The sequence below is a fragment of the Mycetomoellerius zeteki genome, unplaced genomic scaffold, assembly GCF_001594055.1.
Source record: "Mycetomoellerius zeteki isolate Tzet28-1 unplaced genomic scaffold, Tzet1.0 scaffold149, whole genome shotgun sequence".
In the NCBI taxonomy this organism is placed as follows: domain Eukaryota; kingdom Metazoa; phylum Arthropoda; class Insecta; order Hymenoptera; family Formicidae; genus Mycetomoellerius; species Mycetomoellerius zeteki.
In genome coordinates this window covers 3,638,618-3,658,543 of record NW_017256436.1, presented here as the reverse complement: position 1 = coordinate 3,658,543, position 19,926 = coordinate 3,638,618, and the positions used below count along the sequence as shown (strand labels likewise).

At 35.0% G+C, this 19,926-nt stretch overlaps 3 protein-coding genes across 3 annotated transcripts in view; 1 reads left to right on the top strand and 2 right to left on the bottom strand.

Annotated features, from left to right (window-relative positions):
- Window positions 1-7,649, bottom strand: part of LOC108720345 (progestin and adipoQ receptor family member 3) — a 10,097-nt gene extending 2,448 nt beyond the window's left edge. The window contains exons 1-7 of the mRNA XM_018444308.1: window positions 7,406-7,649; window positions 3,949-4,131; window positions 1,760-1,920; window positions 1,487-1,643; window positions 1,261-1,413; window positions 791-1,070; window positions 508-672 (exon numbers count right to left, since the gene is read on the bottom strand). Coding sequence (XP_018299810.1) covers window positions 533-672; window positions 791-1,070; window positions 1,261-1,413; window positions 1,487-1,643; window positions 1,760-1,920; window positions 3,949-4,095 — 1,038 coding nt within the window. The 5' untranslated portion in view covers window positions 4,096-4,131; window positions 7,406-7,649 and the 3' untranslated portion in view covers window positions 508-532. The remainder of the gene's footprint in view (window positions 1-507; window positions 673-790; window positions 1,071-1,260; window positions 1,414-1,486; window positions 1,644-1,759; window positions 1,921-3,948; window positions 4,132-7,405) is intronic.
- A 1,465-nt stretch (window positions 7,650-9,114) lies between these two features.
- On the bottom strand, window positions 9,115-15,007 carry eff (ubiquitin-conjugating enzyme E2 eff). The gene is made up of 6 exons (XM_018444311.1): window positions 14,601-15,007; window positions 13,319-13,382; window positions 12,780-12,811; window positions 11,467-11,544; window positions 11,264-11,369; window positions 9,115-11,185 (listed from the first exon to the last, which is right to left on the bottom strand). Exons 1-6 carry the CDS (start codon window positions 14,622-14,624, stop codon window positions 11,046-11,048), a joined length of 444 nt encoding a protein of 147 aa, XP_018299813.1. The 5' UTR covers window positions 14,625-15,007; the 3' UTR covers window positions 9,115-11,045.
- A 1,701-nt stretch (window positions 15,008-16,708) lies between these two features.
- LOC108720346 (uncharacterized) lies at window positions 16,709-17,630 on the top strand. Its single transcript, XM_018444309.1, has one exon. The coding sequence runs from the start codon at window positions 16,842-16,844 to the stop codon at window positions 17,580-17,582; it is 741 nt and encodes a 246-aa protein (XP_018299811.1). The 5' UTR covers window positions 16,709-16,841; the 3' UTR covers window positions 17,583-17,630.
- The last annotated feature ends 2,296 nt before the right edge of the window (window positions 17,631-19,926 follow it).

Here is a 19,926-nt window from a genome sequence, read left to right as displayed (position 1 = left end):
TTTTTTTTACACATCAAAAGACACTTCATAAAGTACTTCATAAGAAAATTCAACTGCTTTTACTGTACGCTTGAAAAAAATTCTCAAAATTTGTCTTTTTTTTTGAGGCGCAAGGTGGTGTAACCCCTTAAACACACTTTTTTTACGTCAATTTGTGTACGACAATTTTAATATGCACCAGTGCACACCAAGTGCAATCAAATTCGTTATCAGATATATTGATACAATATATCAGATACAATATATATATAATGTACTATTTTTTAACTATATATTACTTTTATTAAAAAAATTATGGATGTGTTTACGTTTTAGAATCAATATTTTTGTCGTTTTAGCATTAAATACTTAAAATGTATCTTGGATATTCTTAGTTAGAACCGTCGCGTCGGTACATGGACTATAATTAACATTGCAGAAACGTGATATGATCTATAGTGTCATATCAGTATCGCTATCGGTCATATCAGCGTTAAATTACGACAATACGACCATTATCTCGCATACCTGGTTGGTCGTCGGAATCCGTATGTCATAATGCCATACTGCTCGGACATCCGTGATTCATTCTGTATTCCACGTAAAGCATTCCGGTGTTGTGCCAATAATAGAGGGCTAGCACAACCAACGCGTGCCACCATTGATGTGACGAGCCGACGTAGTCCACCCAGCCTATAGGAAACGTCGCATATTGTGAACAACAATGTGCAATTATATCATTGTTCAGTACTTACAGTATGAGGCAAGAAATGTCGTTATGGTAACGAGAGCGATAATTGTCGACAATTACCTGGGTAAAAACGTTCGGGTATCTTGAGCATATAGAACGCAAATGCGATCGCATTAATGATGTACATTCCTATCACCCTCGGAATGAGCATTCTAACGATTGGATTATCAAAGCCACCCATCGCAACGGTCCAATGCAGCGTTGGCAGCACGCCATATATCGCCCAGCTCACGAATACAGTTAGCTTAATGTTACTGTTGATGTTCAGACTCGGTATTTGCAGTATCATCGCAAAAATGAAGATCACGAGCACAGTTATGAGATAAAACCGCTGTAGTTCCTGCAAAAGATTCGCGGATGAGAAGCTGATTTGAGCGTTAATAAGAATGTACAAAAAATATATTAGAATTATTTCTTTAAGCTCCTGAAATGGATAAATTATCGCGTACATAAATATCTAAACTTTCTTTGCATAAGCTGTAATATAGAATTCCAGAAATTATAGCTAGAGAAATCGATGCTTTCCTTACCTTGTGACACCAAAAGGCATAGTAGACCCCCGACATGTATATAGATAGCATGCTCAAAGCAATACCGAATAAGTCAAAGGATAGGAAGCACCAGTAATCCTTCTCGCTTCGACACGAGAATGTGTGATACACGGACGATAGGATCATACATATCTAAAATAATCATTTATCTATTTATTATTTTCTTATATTTTAACAAGTCACGTATATCGAACGAAATCTTTACCTGAAAGCAAAGAAGCAACAAAGACACAATAACTTTGTCACCAAATGGCGCGTGAATGTTCAGTAAACAAAGATCGTATAGGGTCAGACCAAAGAACAACATCCAGCCAAAAATGTGGCTCCATATATTCACAGTTTCATTCGTCCACCAAAATATGCTAAAACATACAATATTTTCATGAAGAAGCACATGTTGTCGGAATACGATATGTTTATCACCTCCGAGATTCGGAGTTCGTTTATCGCAAATGTGTTCAGGAATGTTAAACTCAACCTCTCGAGGCACAATTTGGTGGTCAAGCAGCCTCGATAACCGCGCAATATATACGGATTGTGTTGAAGAAATTGTGGTGCCTCCTCGAACGGAAGCAAACGTCTCAACTTTTCTTCCCTCTCTGGTGTAACTTTCCTCTTATCTGTCGAATCGCCGCATATCTATTTCAAAATGGAAAATCAAAACATGTTCAATAAATACTCGAACACAAAAGTCTAAAGAAGAACGAATAAAATTTTAGATATATTCGTATGATACTTTTTAAACTTTTATTTTTATTTTTACTTTTACTGAGTAGAAAATTCAATGTCTATTATATGCAATATTGTATCAAAAACTGTGAACCTGTTAGTATTAAAAGTTGAACTGAAAAAGTAATTTATTTAAGCAGTGAACAAATTAAATTCAAAAAGATATCAAACAAACTATGTAATAATTTTTTTTAAATTGCCGATTATAATTTTTTAAAAATTATTTTCTCTTCTCTTCTCTCTCTCTCTCTCTCTCAAATATTCTAATATATTCACATTCGTTTGGAATAAACATAAAATTGCACTCTGCCTTTCATAATCGTAAACGAATGAATGAAAATGTTTATTTTTATCTCATGTAATCGAATCTTCAATTATAAATGTATAACACTTACATAAGAAATTCACGCAATGACGTTTTGTTGCACTTCAGAGTATTCTGAACAATACAAAGTACTTTCATTGCTTTCGTTTGTCACATTTCTCGGCGCAGCAACAATGGAATGATGTGACTTTACAATACGACGAATTTCCTTTTCAACTTGATACAATTATTAGAAAGAGAAAATACTGTCCAAGTTAAGTAAAACTAAAGTTCTCGTTGCATAAAAATTATTTTTCCCACTTTTTAATTATATGATATTTATAATGAGTAACAATATAAGTCAAAATTTCAATATATTAAAAGAAAGATTATAATTAGTTGTACAAAGAGAGAATTATAAAATACTCAACTGTGCGATGTTAAAATATTACAATTCTTATTTATATAAATCGTACAAATTTATCTATCTCTGATAAATAAATTTTTAATACAAATAACTTTTAATTTATTTTTAGTAATAAAGTAAAAACGATCGATAATTAATAGTTAATCTATTTATTAATGTAATTAGTGAGATTTTTATTGATTATGTTATTGAACATACAAAATATAATTTTATGACTGAATGATGCGCATACAAGATAGAAAGTTATTCAAGTAAAATGAAAGAGGCTCGACAAGTGAATTCAATGCAAGTAGGATGTGCTCCTAATGATTCGGAAAGAGCTACACGAAAGTATAGACAAGAAGTGTTTCGATTATACCACATCTTTCACAGATACGCGAATGCGGTAAGTAGGTCGCAACGGAACCTGCCTTTCATCTGAGTGTGTCAAGTTTACGCCATCCGTTTTCCTCTCGTGCTGCACATAGCAAGTGAAATCGATTTTTGTTGCTTGGAGCAATATCGACCGTGATTAGAGCGAGTATCGTCACGGAAAATGAAGAATAATTGGCAAATAATGTTAGATTTTATTAAAATGCAATTTCGGAAGACAATGTATACTTTCGCCTCGTAATGAACACTCGCCGGATAATTAACAGTCATCAATTGCATTTATTATATTCGAACGGGCCACTAATAGTATTATCGCAAGCCGCAAATGATGAATACCGCATTTTTGCAAATTAGATTTCGTTTGAAATCTCTAGCTTAATGGAAAAATCCTGTTAATCGTACTCGTAACTTATAACGCACACAGGAAAAAGAGAAATGCAAAATTACAGAGTTTATCGCGTAACCCAGAAAGTCGTAGTCGCATGTCTTGGTTTAGCAGAAAACGGAAGCGGATAACTTTAATAAGAAATGGAGCATATTAATTTTAGTCCTTTACGTGGAGCTCCATTTCCGGAATCAAACCATCGATTTTATTCGTGAGATTGTCGAAAAAAAATTTTTTCATATGTTATTATCTGTAATAGCGCTGATAATAGCGCTTATTATTTGTTATAATCGCATAACGAACTGTCACGTCATATTTATTCCGCTTTTATTTTTAATTTTGCATTCTTAAAATTTATTCTTGAGTCTTAATTAGTTTCATTTAGTTCTGAATTTAAAGAATCGCATTCGACACAATGAAGACGTCGTGTACGTACGAACGTTGACTGACCTTGTTGACGAGCGGCTTGGTCGTTTCTTGGGCCAATTCTGTTGCAGATTGCTTTTCATGACTATTATTGTTGTGCAGTTGGCCATTATTGGTCTCTTTTTCACAGTGGTCGCTAACCTCCTCTACGCCTGCAAGTAGTTTCATCATTCAAACGGCGTAGACCTTTTATGCAACACCTGCTTCCTGAAAGATATAATAATAAAAAGATTGGAGACAACCTCTTTCGTGTTATCCGTATGATAACATTACTGTCAAACGAGACTTGCCTTAGCATATAATTATCATTTGAAGCACGATAGAACTTCAAATGTTAAAATACATTGGAACTTGGGGTTAATTACATATACATACATAAAATCTCTCCATACCTTGAAGAAGCCTTATCTATCTTATGTCTCGATTTTAATAACATACTGTCTAGAATACATGGAGATACATAAAAAATATAAAAATATATATTTATTCTTATATTATTATTTTCACAGGAATTTTATGACAATCTTCGTCGTGACTTTTTAAATCCAGACATTATTATAATTTTTTTTAAATACGCTATTATATATATGTTTGACAGATGCAATGCTTGTATTGCTGCAAGAGGTGCACATTTCGAACAAAATCTTCATTAAAAAGTTTATAAATAAAATAATTAAAATAATAAATTAAATATATTTTTTTCTTTTTTCGTGATTTCCTGCGAAACAAAGCAAAAAGGAGCATATGTCTATAGGACTTTTTTTCTTAGTTTTTTACTCCTCTACACGCTCCCGAAGTTTTGCCATTTAATTTGGAAACACCCTGTATAGAAAGGAATCACAAACATGTTTTTAAGTTATTCCTATCAAGGAAATATATTTTTGAGACATTTGAACTTAATTCCTAGCCCAGAAACTCAGTCAACACCAACTAATAGTAACATCAATGTTACAATTTCCCTGCACTCAACAATGTAACTGTTATATACAACGTGTATCATATTACATTTATTTTGTTGAATGGGAAATTATCATATAATGTTACTATTAATTAGAGTGTTAATCAGGAAGGTTTATTCTTAGTATTTGATCAAAGCGCAGAATTACGCAATATCATTCACCTTTGTTCTTTTTATTCGCACGATAATGAGATTATATCCTATGACAATTGATGCAATTACTTCTCATATCAATACGATTGGAAAAAAAAAACAAAAATAAAATCTTTATCAAGACAATGATTTTACTTTTCATAGAACTCCGACTAGAAATACAAGTTTGGTTCGTAAGGTGACGTCGATATACGTAACTTTCTCGCGAAAGGAGATTGCCCCTTACGGAAAACAAGCAGCAGCTACCGTAAGCAGTGGAATGCTTTCTTACGTGATGCCATTCTAATTGGAAGTGAATTTTATTTGCAGTCACACAAAGAATCAGTGTATCGTCATTATAGTAGTTAAGTCTGAACAAAAACTGCACGAAAGACTGCGCAAAGGGAAAATCGTGGAGCGTTTAACTTTCGAGCGCACCATGCGAAATCGACCGATTAGAAATCTCGCAGTATAGAACCGAAAAGAATATTCGGGCTGATATTTCACGAATTTCTAATCATTAATAAGGAAATAAAAAGTGGGATTGTATTAATGCGCACAACGACACAACACTTTAGGATCGGGCGAAAAAACGTGCCCCGGTATAAGTTGATGTCCTAGTTGTCTTTTTATCTAGACTCCGTGTGAGAGGAAGAGATTTCCTGTTCACTCTCTCTGTGCCACGCGGCTACGTCTAATCTGCGAGAAAGTCGAAGGCGCACTTTGGAATCTGTTGAGATCGTACGTCTACATTCAGTGAAAAGTATATAGCACAGACTATATTATATATGTATGAACAGGAAGTATCTGGGAACGTGCATTCGCGTAACGATTTATATATAATTCCGAAATTCCTTACCTTTCTATTACTTTTGATAATAGTTTTATTGATAACTATTATAACTTATTGATACATAATAATGACGCGATTTACAATAAAATAAATATATTAAGTCGACGTACAAAAATGGTATAAAAACAGATAAAAATAACGGTAACTTACATTGAACGAATACGGTCATGAGAATTACACAGATAGACAATGGATGGCTAATCAATAAATTTTTTACATTTTTAATCGTTACAAGGAGGAAAGATCTATATCATAAATTTTATAATAATTGTTCCTTGAGTAAGATTTATTATAATTTATCATATTTCCTTGCTTCAAAATGTAAAATATAATGACACTGTTTACTATAGTAACTTCCTGTTCTATAAATGTTAATTTATTCTGAGCAGAGGATGAATAAATTTATCGTACTTCTGATAGTGCAGGTAAATAAGTACGTGATACACAATTAAATGCACATAATTTTAATATCATGTTTTTACAGAAGAGATAGATAGGTTTCTGTAATGTCTTTTTGTACAATTATTGACAATGTTACCACAAATACAGCATTGTCTTGATCAATAAAAATTTTACTCGCATTTATCTTTCCGTTAATAATAGCAACGAATAATCAATTGTCGTGCAATGAATGGTGTATTTGCATCGTGCAAATAATTAAGGACAAAGGCGAACTACGTAATATAATTATTTAAACAATTTTAACGAATTGATCCCGTAACGCTCATTCATTCGATTAAGAAATTTAACTAGCAAAAGTATTAAATACAAATAAATACGTACGCATTATTTTAAAAAATATATATGCACATATATATTAAAATTTCCTGAATTAATTAAGAGACTAAAAAAATTTGTAATTCTCAAATTACAATTAAGTAGATATCGTTCTTATTATATATGCATGAATTTATTAACCAATAACTACTGAATATATAAATACAAAAAGTAGTACATTTCGAAACATATACGTGCAGTATCATTAGTCAGTAGGTCAAACTAACAACCTGTAAAGACGTTAGTTATATTCCACGGTAGACATGATTACCATCTCTTGCACTTAATTTGCAGAACAAAGTCCCAGTACTATCGTAAAGTCGCGTCGAAAGTAAGATGACATTGAATCCATCGAGCGAGATGTACACCCGTTGCCAATTTTGGCGCGAGATTCATTTATCGATACTTCATTTAATCAACCTCGCTCCAGAATGTAATTTAAATTCTTACGACGCGGGTTCTTTCAATGCACATTGAAGTTTGCGTGATCGCGCATCTTATTGATCGTAACATATAATAGGAAAAAAAAACTCAATTTAATTTTTCATCAGCGATAAAAAGATAAAATTGTCTTATACTTTTTGATAAATATATCAACAGTTAGTATAATTTTTTTTTATAAATATGTATTATAAAAAAATGATTCATGTCTCGTTCGATAGTATCGATCGACAATGATTAATGTGCTTATTATGTTTATCGGGTCAATTAAAAGCTTCGTTTTTCTTATCGAATGACTCTAACGAGCGGTGATTACGTACCTCGTGGATCGACAGTTTTGCGGACAATCGAGGAAACGGAGAGTCATCGACGTCCCTCGTAGGTCAGACGCCTACCGACACATCGGCGCACTCTTCACGTGTGCGAGTCTCCGCCGTGTATCAGGCCGCAACGCGATTCGATCGACCGCACCGAGCGCGCCGAGTAGAACACTGGTGAGTGAACGGGCGCGTCAAATTGCGAAGCGGCGGCGGTGGCGGTGGCGACGGCGACGGCGACGGCGACGAGGACGACGGCGACTAGCCAGGGTCGCTCCCGATGTACGTCTCGCGTGAGGAGCACATGCTCGGGGATCAACAGTCCCTCCATCGAGAAACCAAAGGGGGACGAGCTGGTACTTTCACTACTGTGGACGGCGAGTCTGTTTGGTTCTTCGCGGATTCGGGATTGCAGGGTGGCCTTCAATTGTCAAGACACATCGCAATACCCACGAATATGAGAGTCACAATAATTATATGATTCTCTTTTCGCAATTCTTTCAATTTTGTCAATAGTGCATACATCATGTGGTAAAGATACTTGTATCTACGTATTTCTAATTCAATCTAATTGAATTCTGTGTGTATATACATGTATATATGTATATATAATATATAATTATATATATGTATATATATATAATCTTTCCATCTGCATCAAATTATTCCGGAACAAGAAGTAACTTTTGAGTTTAACAGATCGTTAGTTGCGTAGTCAAAGTTCAATTCCCGTACGATCTTATATAAAACAATCTTGAATTACAATTCAAGATTCGATCTCTGTTGCTGTCAATCCGTGTTACGATACTTATACGTAAGTTTTAATTTGATCGGCTATGAATTCTGCATTGATTTTTCCATCTGCATCAAATTACTTCGGAATAAGCAGTAATTTCTGAGTTTAAAAATTCGCTAGTTACGCGATCAAACTTTTTTCCGCAAGGTCTTATGTAAAACAATCTCGAATTATAATTTTCAAGTTTTAACCTATTGCTGTCGATCTATGTACTATACATAATTTTTAATTCGAGCCATATTATGATACTTATGCGTAATTTTTAATTTGATCTATAAATTTTGCACAATCCTTCCGTATGCATCAAATTATTCTAGAACAAGCAGTAATTTCTCTGAGTTTAACAAATTATTAATTGCATATTTGCATAGTCAAACATTTTTGTTTCCGTTGTTATGTAAAATAATCTCGTATTACAATTTTAAAGTTTTAACTTCCGTTGCTTTCGACGGTGGAAAAGTTTCTTTATCGAAACTGCGACGATCGCGTGTAGTAAAATTTTCAAGAGCATACACACACACACACACACACACACACACACACACACACACACACACACACACACACACACACACACACACACACTCACACTCACACACGAGTCAGTTTCGTGTTACTTTCACGTAGGTCACATCGCTGACATTGAAGAATTGAGAAACACGTTGGGCTAAGATGACTTTCGAACGCGAGATCGTCGTTAATACAATAATATTTTTGCAACTTGGCACGAATCTTTAGTTACACGATTTGTATGATAGGAAAATCTGATGACTACATAATGAGAAACGTGACCGTGATCATAATGCTATCTGCTTATCGTCCGCGCGCGGGGAAAAGAAAAGACTAATTCGTTGCTTTACCTTATCATCATGTGGACTTTATTATATAAAGGGCTAATGCTAAAATGTACACAAGATAAGTTATTAAAAATGTTCATTATTGCGGTAGTAATAATTAATTATACACATGAATAGTCGTCTTCTACTAAAGAGTGAACGATGATCAATTTTCTTTTCGAGGGCTATAACTTTTAAATATCAGATTCGACGCGTTTACTCGTAATTAAATTACAGCAAATACACGATCGTATGAGACAAGGTCGGCGTAAACAGCGGGCCGCCGCATTACATACTAATCGATTTGTCTTCTCTAGGTTCCTTTAGTCGCCCCATCAGCTTGCCGTATTTAAGCACCGATTACATTGAGACGTTTCGCTCTAACGCGCGCTTTACACGTGGTTCGCAAGACAAAATCGTTTTACTTACGCACTAGTTAAGTAATCATATCTTTCTTTTTAAAATGACGTATCAGATTTTATTTATCTATGAGTAGAAGCCAAAAACACACTGCTAGCACCATCAAACAGTGCAGTTATGTAGTTTCATATAATCTTAAATCAACTATATCGCGTTGAATGACATTTCGCAATTTAACGACACATTTTGTTCATTTTGTATATAAGCTAGATTTTTAAGAAATAATATGTAATCACATCGCCTTACCCTTACAGCCACAATATATCGGGGATACAATATTGTAATCGTAACGTTTAAATAACAGATTGCATTTAAGTCTATCGTTCGTCCAGCAATGGACAGTACAATCACGCGACGCAACTATACGCGTTTTTATATTGTGGATGAAAGGAAAAACATCTGGTCGCGAAAACTAAATAATAAAAAAAATCGCTGCTTAAAGAAACATCTGCACGCAAAACAGCAGTAAAAAGTATTGATGCGAGTAAAATAGCGTTGCGATGGACGACGAGAAATGCGAATTCCTGATTCGCAAAACGCGACGCATAAACTTAATAACGTGCATTCATGCACTATATGCGAGACGAGTCGCCGAGATTTTAACAATCCAGGAGCGATCCCGTCGCATCGTCGACGTCGTTGCCGCCTAATTCATAACGCGATACGTATGTAAATTTAAATAATCGGAATTGTTCTCCCTACATCATTTATCGTTCAAGTGACCCATCGACTGCTTCCTATCGGCATAAAGCCAAAAAAGGATGACACGAGCGATCCGCATACTTCCAATAAATTATACAACGAACCTCAGACCTGCGATACAGCAGACCATACTCCAGATATCAGACAATCTTTTTATCCAGCGTTTGCAGATATTTCCGATTACTTAAAGTTGCACGGTTGCCACTTGCCGATTAACGATATGCATAATTAAATTACTACACACACACACAGGAACCAAAAGCACAGATTTCGAGTTACTCGTAGAATTTGTCAGGTATAAGGAATTTTAATAATTGAACAAAGCATACACGTACAGTTTCAGTAATATTTATATATATATATATAGCCCAGTCTTACAAAAGAGTGACCACATCGTTTCAAGGGACGGGCAAACATTGCTCACTTGCGTTAAGACTAACAATCGATGTGCTGCCAGTTCAAAGTTTTTAGTTTCACTGAGAAAGTAGGTATCGTAATGTTACAATTGTCATAAGCACAATAATTAGAAACCAATCTATTAGATTTAAATACAAATCCTACTTTCACTCTCCTATATGTTACTTCCATTTTTTTTATTTATGAAAAACAAAGCGGACATGTGTTGTCTGATTCAGTATATATAATGCTGGATGACCACCTTCAAAATTGCCTCAATTGCCGTTGTGGCAACGTTTTCCGCGGACTTGACGAACCGCGAGAAGTTCAGATCGATCACGTTTGCCTGAGGATTCCTCGGGCCCGAATACTGCTTAAGTTTAAAAGTATACGAGCCATAGCTAATTTCAATCGGTGCTGATGCGTAAGTGGCAATAGGCTGGGGCTGTTTCTTGGTGGTGTTTGGATGTTGAAGTCAATGGAGATTGGCGCATCACATGGCATACTTGCGCGTCCATTCACGTGCCAATTCATTATACTTCTCCCTGTCGGTTTTGTATATCCTGGCTATCTCTGGTACCAGTGGGTCATCTGGATTTGGATCGCACAGCAGGGAGCATATTGACAATAACACTGTAAAATGATTAATAATATTAAAAAGTTATTGATACAAAATATATTTTCCAAATGCATATTACATGAAACACATACCTTTTGATATAGTGAGTGCGGGAGACCACTGAGATCGTAAAATATCCAAACAAATACTTCCATTACTGTTGATATTGGGATGATAAATTCTAGTCGTGAATGCCACCTGGAAATAAATGGTAAATAATATTATTTGTGGCGGACATTTATTTGTATCCTTTACTTTTGCAATATACAATAAACATTTCATCCGTAATATGTACCTTGGGAGGTTTAAAAGGATAATCTGTTGGAAAGTGTATTGTTAGGAAAAATACTCCTCCTTGATACGGACTGTCAGGCTGCAATAAGAAATTAAAAAACATAACAACATATTAAATAATTATTTATAATAAAATTCTATACTATATTAATTTTGATGGCAATATATTTATTAGTAATATATTAAAGAATCATTATACCGTAAGAAATATAAAGTATAGTATAATGAGATCGTATTCCGATATACTGCCACTGAAAATTTATATAATTTACATTACCTTACGTATACTGTAGATTTTCAGTATTGATAATGTATATCGGAACACAATCAATGTATAATTGCCAAAAATTAAATCTTTTCATCACATTTTAATATAATATAAAAAAATATTACATTTACTATACAAATACAGTTAGTAATTAGAAGATCACAAAATTTTTTTGGAGAGAAATATAAATTAAACAATAGGTTTCTTATATTGTAGCTTGAATCCGAATTTGTAAACCGTTTTACTCCATTACGTCCAGTTTTTAAATAATCAAGAAAAATGATGAAAAATCTAAAGCTGGAATATTTGTAAAAATTGAAATATTTAAATGAGCAAAAGTAAATATGACATTAAAATCTGGTCACAGAACTAATTTAAATATATTTTGATAAGTTAAACAAAGATAAGTAAGAACAAAAACAAATTTTGTTAGATATTATATAGCTTAACACATCTCATAAAACAAATTGGAGTAAAGTACTATTGTGCAATAAACAGTCAGGTGATGTGTGTGAGTGAGTCATGGAAGGTTTTTTCAGCTTCAAAAATGGATATTTTAATTATTATTTTATGTTCTAGGGGTAATTAAAATATCCATTTCTAAAGCCGAAATAACTTCATGACTCATGCAGATCATCTGTTTGTTGCACAATAATATTTTACATCGATTTGTTTTATGATGTGTTAAGCTATAATACCTAACATTAATAAAGCAAAATTTTTTAATTTTTTGCATTTCGTTTAACTTACCAAAATATATTTAATCAGTTCTGCAATCGCATTTTAATGTCATATTTACTTTTGCTTTTTTCTCAAATATTTAAATTTTTATAGATTTTTCATCATTTTCGATTAAAAAATTGGATGTAATAGAGTAAAACAGCTTAGGAATTTGGATTCAGCGATCCAAAATCTAGAAGAAACATTTCTGGTTTGATTCTCTAAAAAAATTTTTTTGTGATCCTGTGTAATTTGTATAAATTCTTATATGAAAAAAAAAACAAATGTTAAAATTAAACATCTGCATAAAGTATTGCATTACTTACTGGTCCCATGATTGTTGCCTGCCAGTGGAATACTGGAAAAATATTAGGTTAAACAATTACATGCAAGTTATAATTAAATCATGAGATAGCTTACATGTTTACTTTTGTAATATGTTAATAATAAATAATTATTTCTTTTTAATAAAAAAATCTAAATAATAATCTAAATAAAAAATTCCAATTAAAGTTTTCAAGTTTAAGGGTTTCAAGTTTATTATCTATAAAAGAACTTGAACTGTATTCCAATATACATTGTTAAGACATTTGCCCATTTGTTTTTGTCATACTTTTTCAAGTCTGTTGATTGATTATAGAATAGAGAGAGAGTCAAAGATCTCTGTTTTACAATTAACATGCTTGAAAATTTGTTGCATGACAAAGCCAATATATCAGTCTTATTGTTAAAAATCTACGTGTTTTATGTTATGTTACATAGAGTTTCAGCACTGACAGTGTATATCAGAACACAGCTTTGGTATTAATATATTATTTATTTTACATTATTTTATATATTTATTTATTGTAAACATAGTACTTACAGTCATCTCCTACAGGTCCAGCAGAGCATTGTGCTGGCGGATCTCTGCCAAGGTCCTGAAGTTCCTGAAATTACAAACAGATAATAGCGTTACAAAAATTTCATGAAGTACCTACTGATTTATAAAAAATAATATAATACAAGGCACCTAATTACAAATAATTTAATTAGAGAACAAAGATTTCTATTTAAAATAAACAGATCCTATTTGTCGCTTTTCAGTATACTCTACTGCGATGATTCCAATTATACATCATACCATTATTCTATAATCAGCTTTGGTATTTATAAACATATATACATAATTCGACATTCTCTTGGCAATAGAACCTTCTAGATAATACACGTACATATACAGTAATTGAACAAGGTATCGCTGTATAACGATGGGGGAATTTCCAAGACAAAGTTATTTGTTGCCCTGCAATCTTATCTACGGTATCTTTGTAATAAAGATCATACTAATTACAATATATTACATTGTTCAAATATCGTAAGACTCTGATTGTTATTAATATCATCACACCAACATAGATGATCAAGATGAAATGAAAGTAATAGCTTTATAGCCTTGCTTCTATAAATCTAGCTCTCCAGTTGCTCCGTGTCGAACACCATTCTATACGATATCGCTATACAAACGACAAATCAAACATTATTGGCACTCATAAAACGTGGAGTTGCACCATGTCAAGTAATTCACTCTACCATGTATGCATCTCTCGAGGCTTTCACAGCAGGCCACTGGAAAAGGTATCTCGCGAGTCACCACGAGGTAAAGCCTGCACGGTGTAAAGCGGTGTAAAAGACACAAAAGACCAACGGAGAGCACCGAAGGAGGAATAGGGAGAAGAAAGTAGGTGCCGGCGCGGGGATACGGTGCGGATCGCGTGTTACTTCCGGAGATCTCGCGGTACACGCGGAGCACACCAAACCAAATCCGTCCGGGTTCTCACTTGTCACCGACGAGTGACGAGCGAGCCCGGGTGGCGCAGGGGCGTCGAGGGACGGTTCCCGCGGCTCCTAGATGCGCACGGCACGGCCGCCATCTCCGCGCGCCGAAGCACGATCGTCGGGGTCGTCGTCGGCGACGGCGAGGTTGCCGCCGAGACGGTCTGGCGTGCGAACTCTTCCAACGTTCGAACACCCTGCCTCTCGCACCAGCTCGACGAGGGAGAGAGAGCGGAGAAATCGTTAAGGGGCGTACGGCCGGGCTTGGAGCACGACAACGCCCGGCCGTACGAGTGGCTACGCGGCACTAACGCCGACCGGCCTCCACGTACCTTATTAATTCGCTTTAAAGCCATTTGATGAACTGTGTGTTGATATTAACTGGCCGCAAAACCAGACAGCGATACCCGCTTGCCGTGGATCTTTGATTAGGGATTGCAAGATGGCTGCCTTCTAAACGTAGGCCGACTGCGCTGGTCAAGCGCGCTGTCGCGTTTCGCACCGACGGAATGGTCGGAACACACGACGCGTCACGTATTTCTACACGGGAGGTGTCCGCGCAGCGAGATCCTCACGGGCAGATACGGCGCAGTTTCGTATTTTTATCGCGCTGCTTTTTCACCACGGCCGGGGAACGTTTCGCGGACGCGGCCTTTCGATCTTCTCTCTCCAACCGGACCACCGTTCAATTTCCTTTTGTCGGCAATCAGCGGATTCCCACTGCACACAAGCCACCGCCGACAGATGACGCGGCACGACGACCCGGGTTCCGTAATCCGTTCCATTCGACCCGGTACGCACTGCACTGAACACGCACCGTGTCGTCTGTCGTGTACACCTCCTATGTACCCTGTGCGTCGAAAGTGGTCGAAATTAAAGGTCAAGAGCGATCCCCCGGGATAATGTAAAGAGGGAGGAGAGAGATTGGATTTATAGAAAGTATACGAATAAAATTCTTTCCCCCTCGTCCAATTTTCCGCCTTTACTTTGGAGCAGCTTGTTTAAACGTTCGAGATATTTCGCTACAACTAGACAGAGGAATGACCTTGCCCGCTTATTGCTTGTCATTGTGGCGAATAGATTACTCAGCTCGCGAGCATGCCTGAAAGATATGGTCATGCTTTTTGATGAGAAATATGACGAAGATATGTTGCGCGGAGAAGACAACAATCGTAAACATCGGCAAGAAGTCTTCTCTTCGAACCGCAGAGATCTAATATATATATCTGTTTTATGTCTGTTGACGAGTCCAATAAACATGCGCGCGCGATTACACGAGGCAACGTGTACCCTGTGTATTGGTTCTTTAGTTATGATTCCAACCGGTTTTCCAACGGATTTCAACGAGATGAAAATTCTAGAAAAAAAGAATACGCATTATGAAACACGGTTAGAAATTGTTTCCGATCAAAATTATCAAAATTATTTCGTAAAAAACATAATAAAAATTTAGGGAATGATTGAATCAGAATTCTGATGAAATCTATTCCGTTATATTATCAAGGAACGTTTAGCATTTTCCTCGTATTGAGATATTATAGATGATATAGTATCTCGCAGGTAGCTCAGTTACGAGATAATGACGCACTTTAAGCCTTCTCGATAAATCTATAGTATGATGTAACGAAACACGGTGAATATTCATCACAGAAATTGATCTGTCATTCGAAATTGGTATATTTATAATTATATAATAACCATCGTATACGTAACATTACCACGATCGAAAACGAATTAAGTGTACATAATCATACAAAACTATAAGAGATTTTGATCATCCATAATCTATATGTATTATTTATAATCCGATAACTCTCTCCATCGGCAATATAAAATTTTTACCCTTCGTCTACAACCTATAGAACTTCAATGCAGAATTTTTTATAGTTCCAGACTGTGTAGAATGCTGAAAAAATTCGTACATATTCATAAAAGACTTAATGAGTTTTTACTATCATAGAAACTAGATTGCATATTACTTTAAATTTTTTATAATGTTTTAAAGATGCAGATTTGTATTAGTAATATTAAATTGTTTATCAATATTTAACTTGCAAAATTACAATACATATTTCAGCCTCAGTCTAGATTGAATTGTGAATTTCAATATATAAATAATCGGCAGTTGCTTGAACTGGAAATTAAAAAAATTTATTAGTCATCAAGATCCGAATATACTCTTTTTACTCATTTGTGTTGTATTTTATTTATTTTTTTACAGATAAAAAGTTATCTAAAAAAATTTATAATATAAAAAAATTGCCGGTGAGAAGGATGAATATAAAATTTAAGAATATAAAATGAATGATAAAATCAAACGGTAAAAGTAGAATAATTTCATAAAATATACATAATGTAATTTTTTTTAATCTTCGAGCACAATACAAGTCCCACTATATATGAAAAAAAAACTACAAAAGCTAGATAGTTAATAAACAAACAATTTATCGAAGCTACTCGCGTCCACGTTCACGTCGATCGTTCCCTTCATTATCGCAAAATGGGATTGGAAAAGTAAAGGGGAATAAATCAACAAATACAAGAGCCGACCGCATCCAGAGCTCGTCGCAACCATGCCGATCACGGCAAGACGCAGCAGACTCCAACAATTGTGCGCGTGCCGCAACAAAATATACGCGCATCAGAAGAAAAAACCGAGAGATCATTGCAAGAGGAAGAGACAGGCCTTCGTATACAATCCGGAAGAAGAGATTTGGCACGAGCCCTACATGCAATCGCTCCGCCGTGAGTTCTCGGACGAGTCTGTACTGTGCGACTCCAAGATCGAGCTACCCTGGAGGGACATCGCCCTGCGGTCGGCGATGAGGATTCGTCCCGACGCGACGGCTGTCGAGGTCGATCAGGAGATGGACGAGACTGAGACGAGAACCGTCGACAACGAGAAGCGAGAGTCCACTGGTGCCATAACGTTGCCGTGGCAGGATCTGCTCATCACGGAAATCCTACGAAGCACGTTGGATGAGCCGGAGCTCTGCGACTCCTCGGTGGAGATACCCTGGGCCGACCTGGCGCTGGAGAAGCCAGTGGAGATACGACCGTCGCGGGAGGAGCGGACCTGCGTGACCGACGATGTCGAGATTCCCTGGAACGAGATCCTGATGCCGCGTAATATCGTCATCAGATCCGAAAGGAAGAGAAGGCATCCCTCGTCCAAACGACCACCGCGACCGCGCGTTGACACGACGTGCATCCCCTGTGGCAAGCCTACCTGCTGTGCGAGAATCCACGTGAAAAATCGCTTAAATCCTTACGAGAACGTTGCGGGTTCCAATTGGATTGCCGCCTGCATGTAGAGCTATGTGTAAACAATTATTTGCTGATTTGATTAAATTTTAATGTCAACTAAAAAAAATTATGTATCACTTTAATATTAATACGTGGGTGGTTCAAGTCAAACCTGGACTTTTATTCTTATGTTCATGAGAATAAAAGTCCCGGTTTGACTTGAACCACCCACGTATTAGCTATGTTTAGCAAAGTGAGCATTCAGTGATTCTGTATTACAAGTAAATTCTACACTTCCCTTACAGAAATGTAATAATCAATTTATTACTTAAAAAACATAATTAATTACTTATTTGGAGTATCAAAAGTACTGAGCAACATGCAGTACCTTTAAATACTTAAAATAAGTAATTAATTACTACAACAAAATAATCTACTACATAAAACTTTTAGTAGAAAATTTTTTAAATCAGACTCCTTTTATTAAAATAAATCTTCTAGGTTAAAATTGTCTGTGAATAATTCTTTACTAATAACTTGCGTGTTGATTCTTATGGCCTGATTTTTTCGTATTTATTTATATTAATTAATTACTGTCTTTTAATATTGTCAATATTAAGTTTTGTAAGAGTTAGATCTAACGAAGAATTAAAAGCAAAAACAAATTATGTCAAGGAATCACTGAGCGTTCACTGAGCTGCTTTGTTTACTGAACATAACCATTGGCTGCGTTCAACGGAAAAAGTAACGTTGTAAGATTATTTAATATCATTAGTTTATATATAGGATGTCCTATGGGAATGTGTTGAAACTAAGCTGTCATTTTCGAAGGTATTCAGTTATTGAAAAAACAAAAATTGCGCTGAAAAGAGGAAAGTCTACAATTTTTAATGAGTATAAATAAAGTTTAACAAAATGTTTGTGTATCAATTAATTTTATTGATGAAAAATTATGCCAAAATCAAGTACGCACTAAAATTATATGTAAAATCGCAGATAAGATCGAAAAACAGCTTCAGATTTAGTAGCAGCTATTTAAAAAATTATTAGCAATATTAAAAACGATACGTTAGAAAAAGTTTTTACGAGCTTTCGTTAAAAAATTGTGTTTTGTACAAATTCAGATGGTACATCCTCCGAAAAAAAATCACTCCTTGAGACTATGAGCATATTTTTCATCAATAAAATTAATTGATATGCAAACATTTTGTTAAATTTTATTTATACTCATTAAAAATTGTAAACTTTCCTCTTTTCAGCGCAATTTTTGTTTTTTCAATAACTGAATATCTTCGAAAATGATAGCTGATTAGTTTCAACACTGCATTCCCATAGGACACCCTGTATTTAGACCAGTGAGCAACTAAGGACAAGTAAAGAAATTTATAATAGTTGCTATTTTATTTTATTTAGTTATCATTACAGCTACTTTGTCTGCTAAAACATAGCCATTGCTTCTCTCACAAACAATTTCACTCGTTCCAGTAATCTAAATGGTAATATTTTATCGAACATTTGTAAAAGAGAAGCGATATTACTAGTTCGAACTAAAATAATAATAACGATACAAAACAATATAAGATTACACGTTGTAAAAATTGCCGAGAAAAATTTCGATTTGCATTTTAAAACCTTGGTACGTTCATTTTACTTGCCGGATCTTGCGTTACCAGATTATTATCTTTTTCAAGATCCTTATGGCATTAACGTAACAGAGAAAAGTAAAGACCTTGAGACGGTTCGAAATTGTCTTTTGAATCAAAACGAATTTATTTAATTTATCACGTATTACGAAGCGAAACAATTTTCTTTGAAAATTTATTTATGAAACGACAGTGTGACTGTCATTATTGATTAAACGGCAGTATATAACTGACAGTATCGATTAAACGAAAAGTATGTTATTTTTTGGTCATTACTAGTAGATTACTAGTAGATTATTATCATTTTCAAGATCTTTACGCCATTAACGTAATAGAGAAAAATAAAGACCTTCAGGTGACCAAAAATGCCTTTTGAATCAAAATGAATTTAATTTATTATGTACGAAATGAAATAATTTTCTTCGAAAATTTATTTACGAAACGACAGTGAAACTGACAACAGTATCGATTAAACGAAGGTATATTATTTGTTTATCGTTTTGTGAAATCGATAGAAAAACACATTGAATGCTTTCCATTTGATAACATGACACAAGTCGACATGAGTGTCTTCGTTCTGTCTTCGTTATTTCTGGAATGCCAAGAAAGATAAAAAGACATTTGTGTTGACTTTTGTATCATCAAATAGAAAGCTATCTATTGTTTTCCTTTCTTGTTTACACGCGGAGCGTTTGACTTATCAACGGAGTGAAAACCGGAGCCATAAGCCGTAACCGACGTGAAGTTGGTGGCGCCACCGCGGTATCTC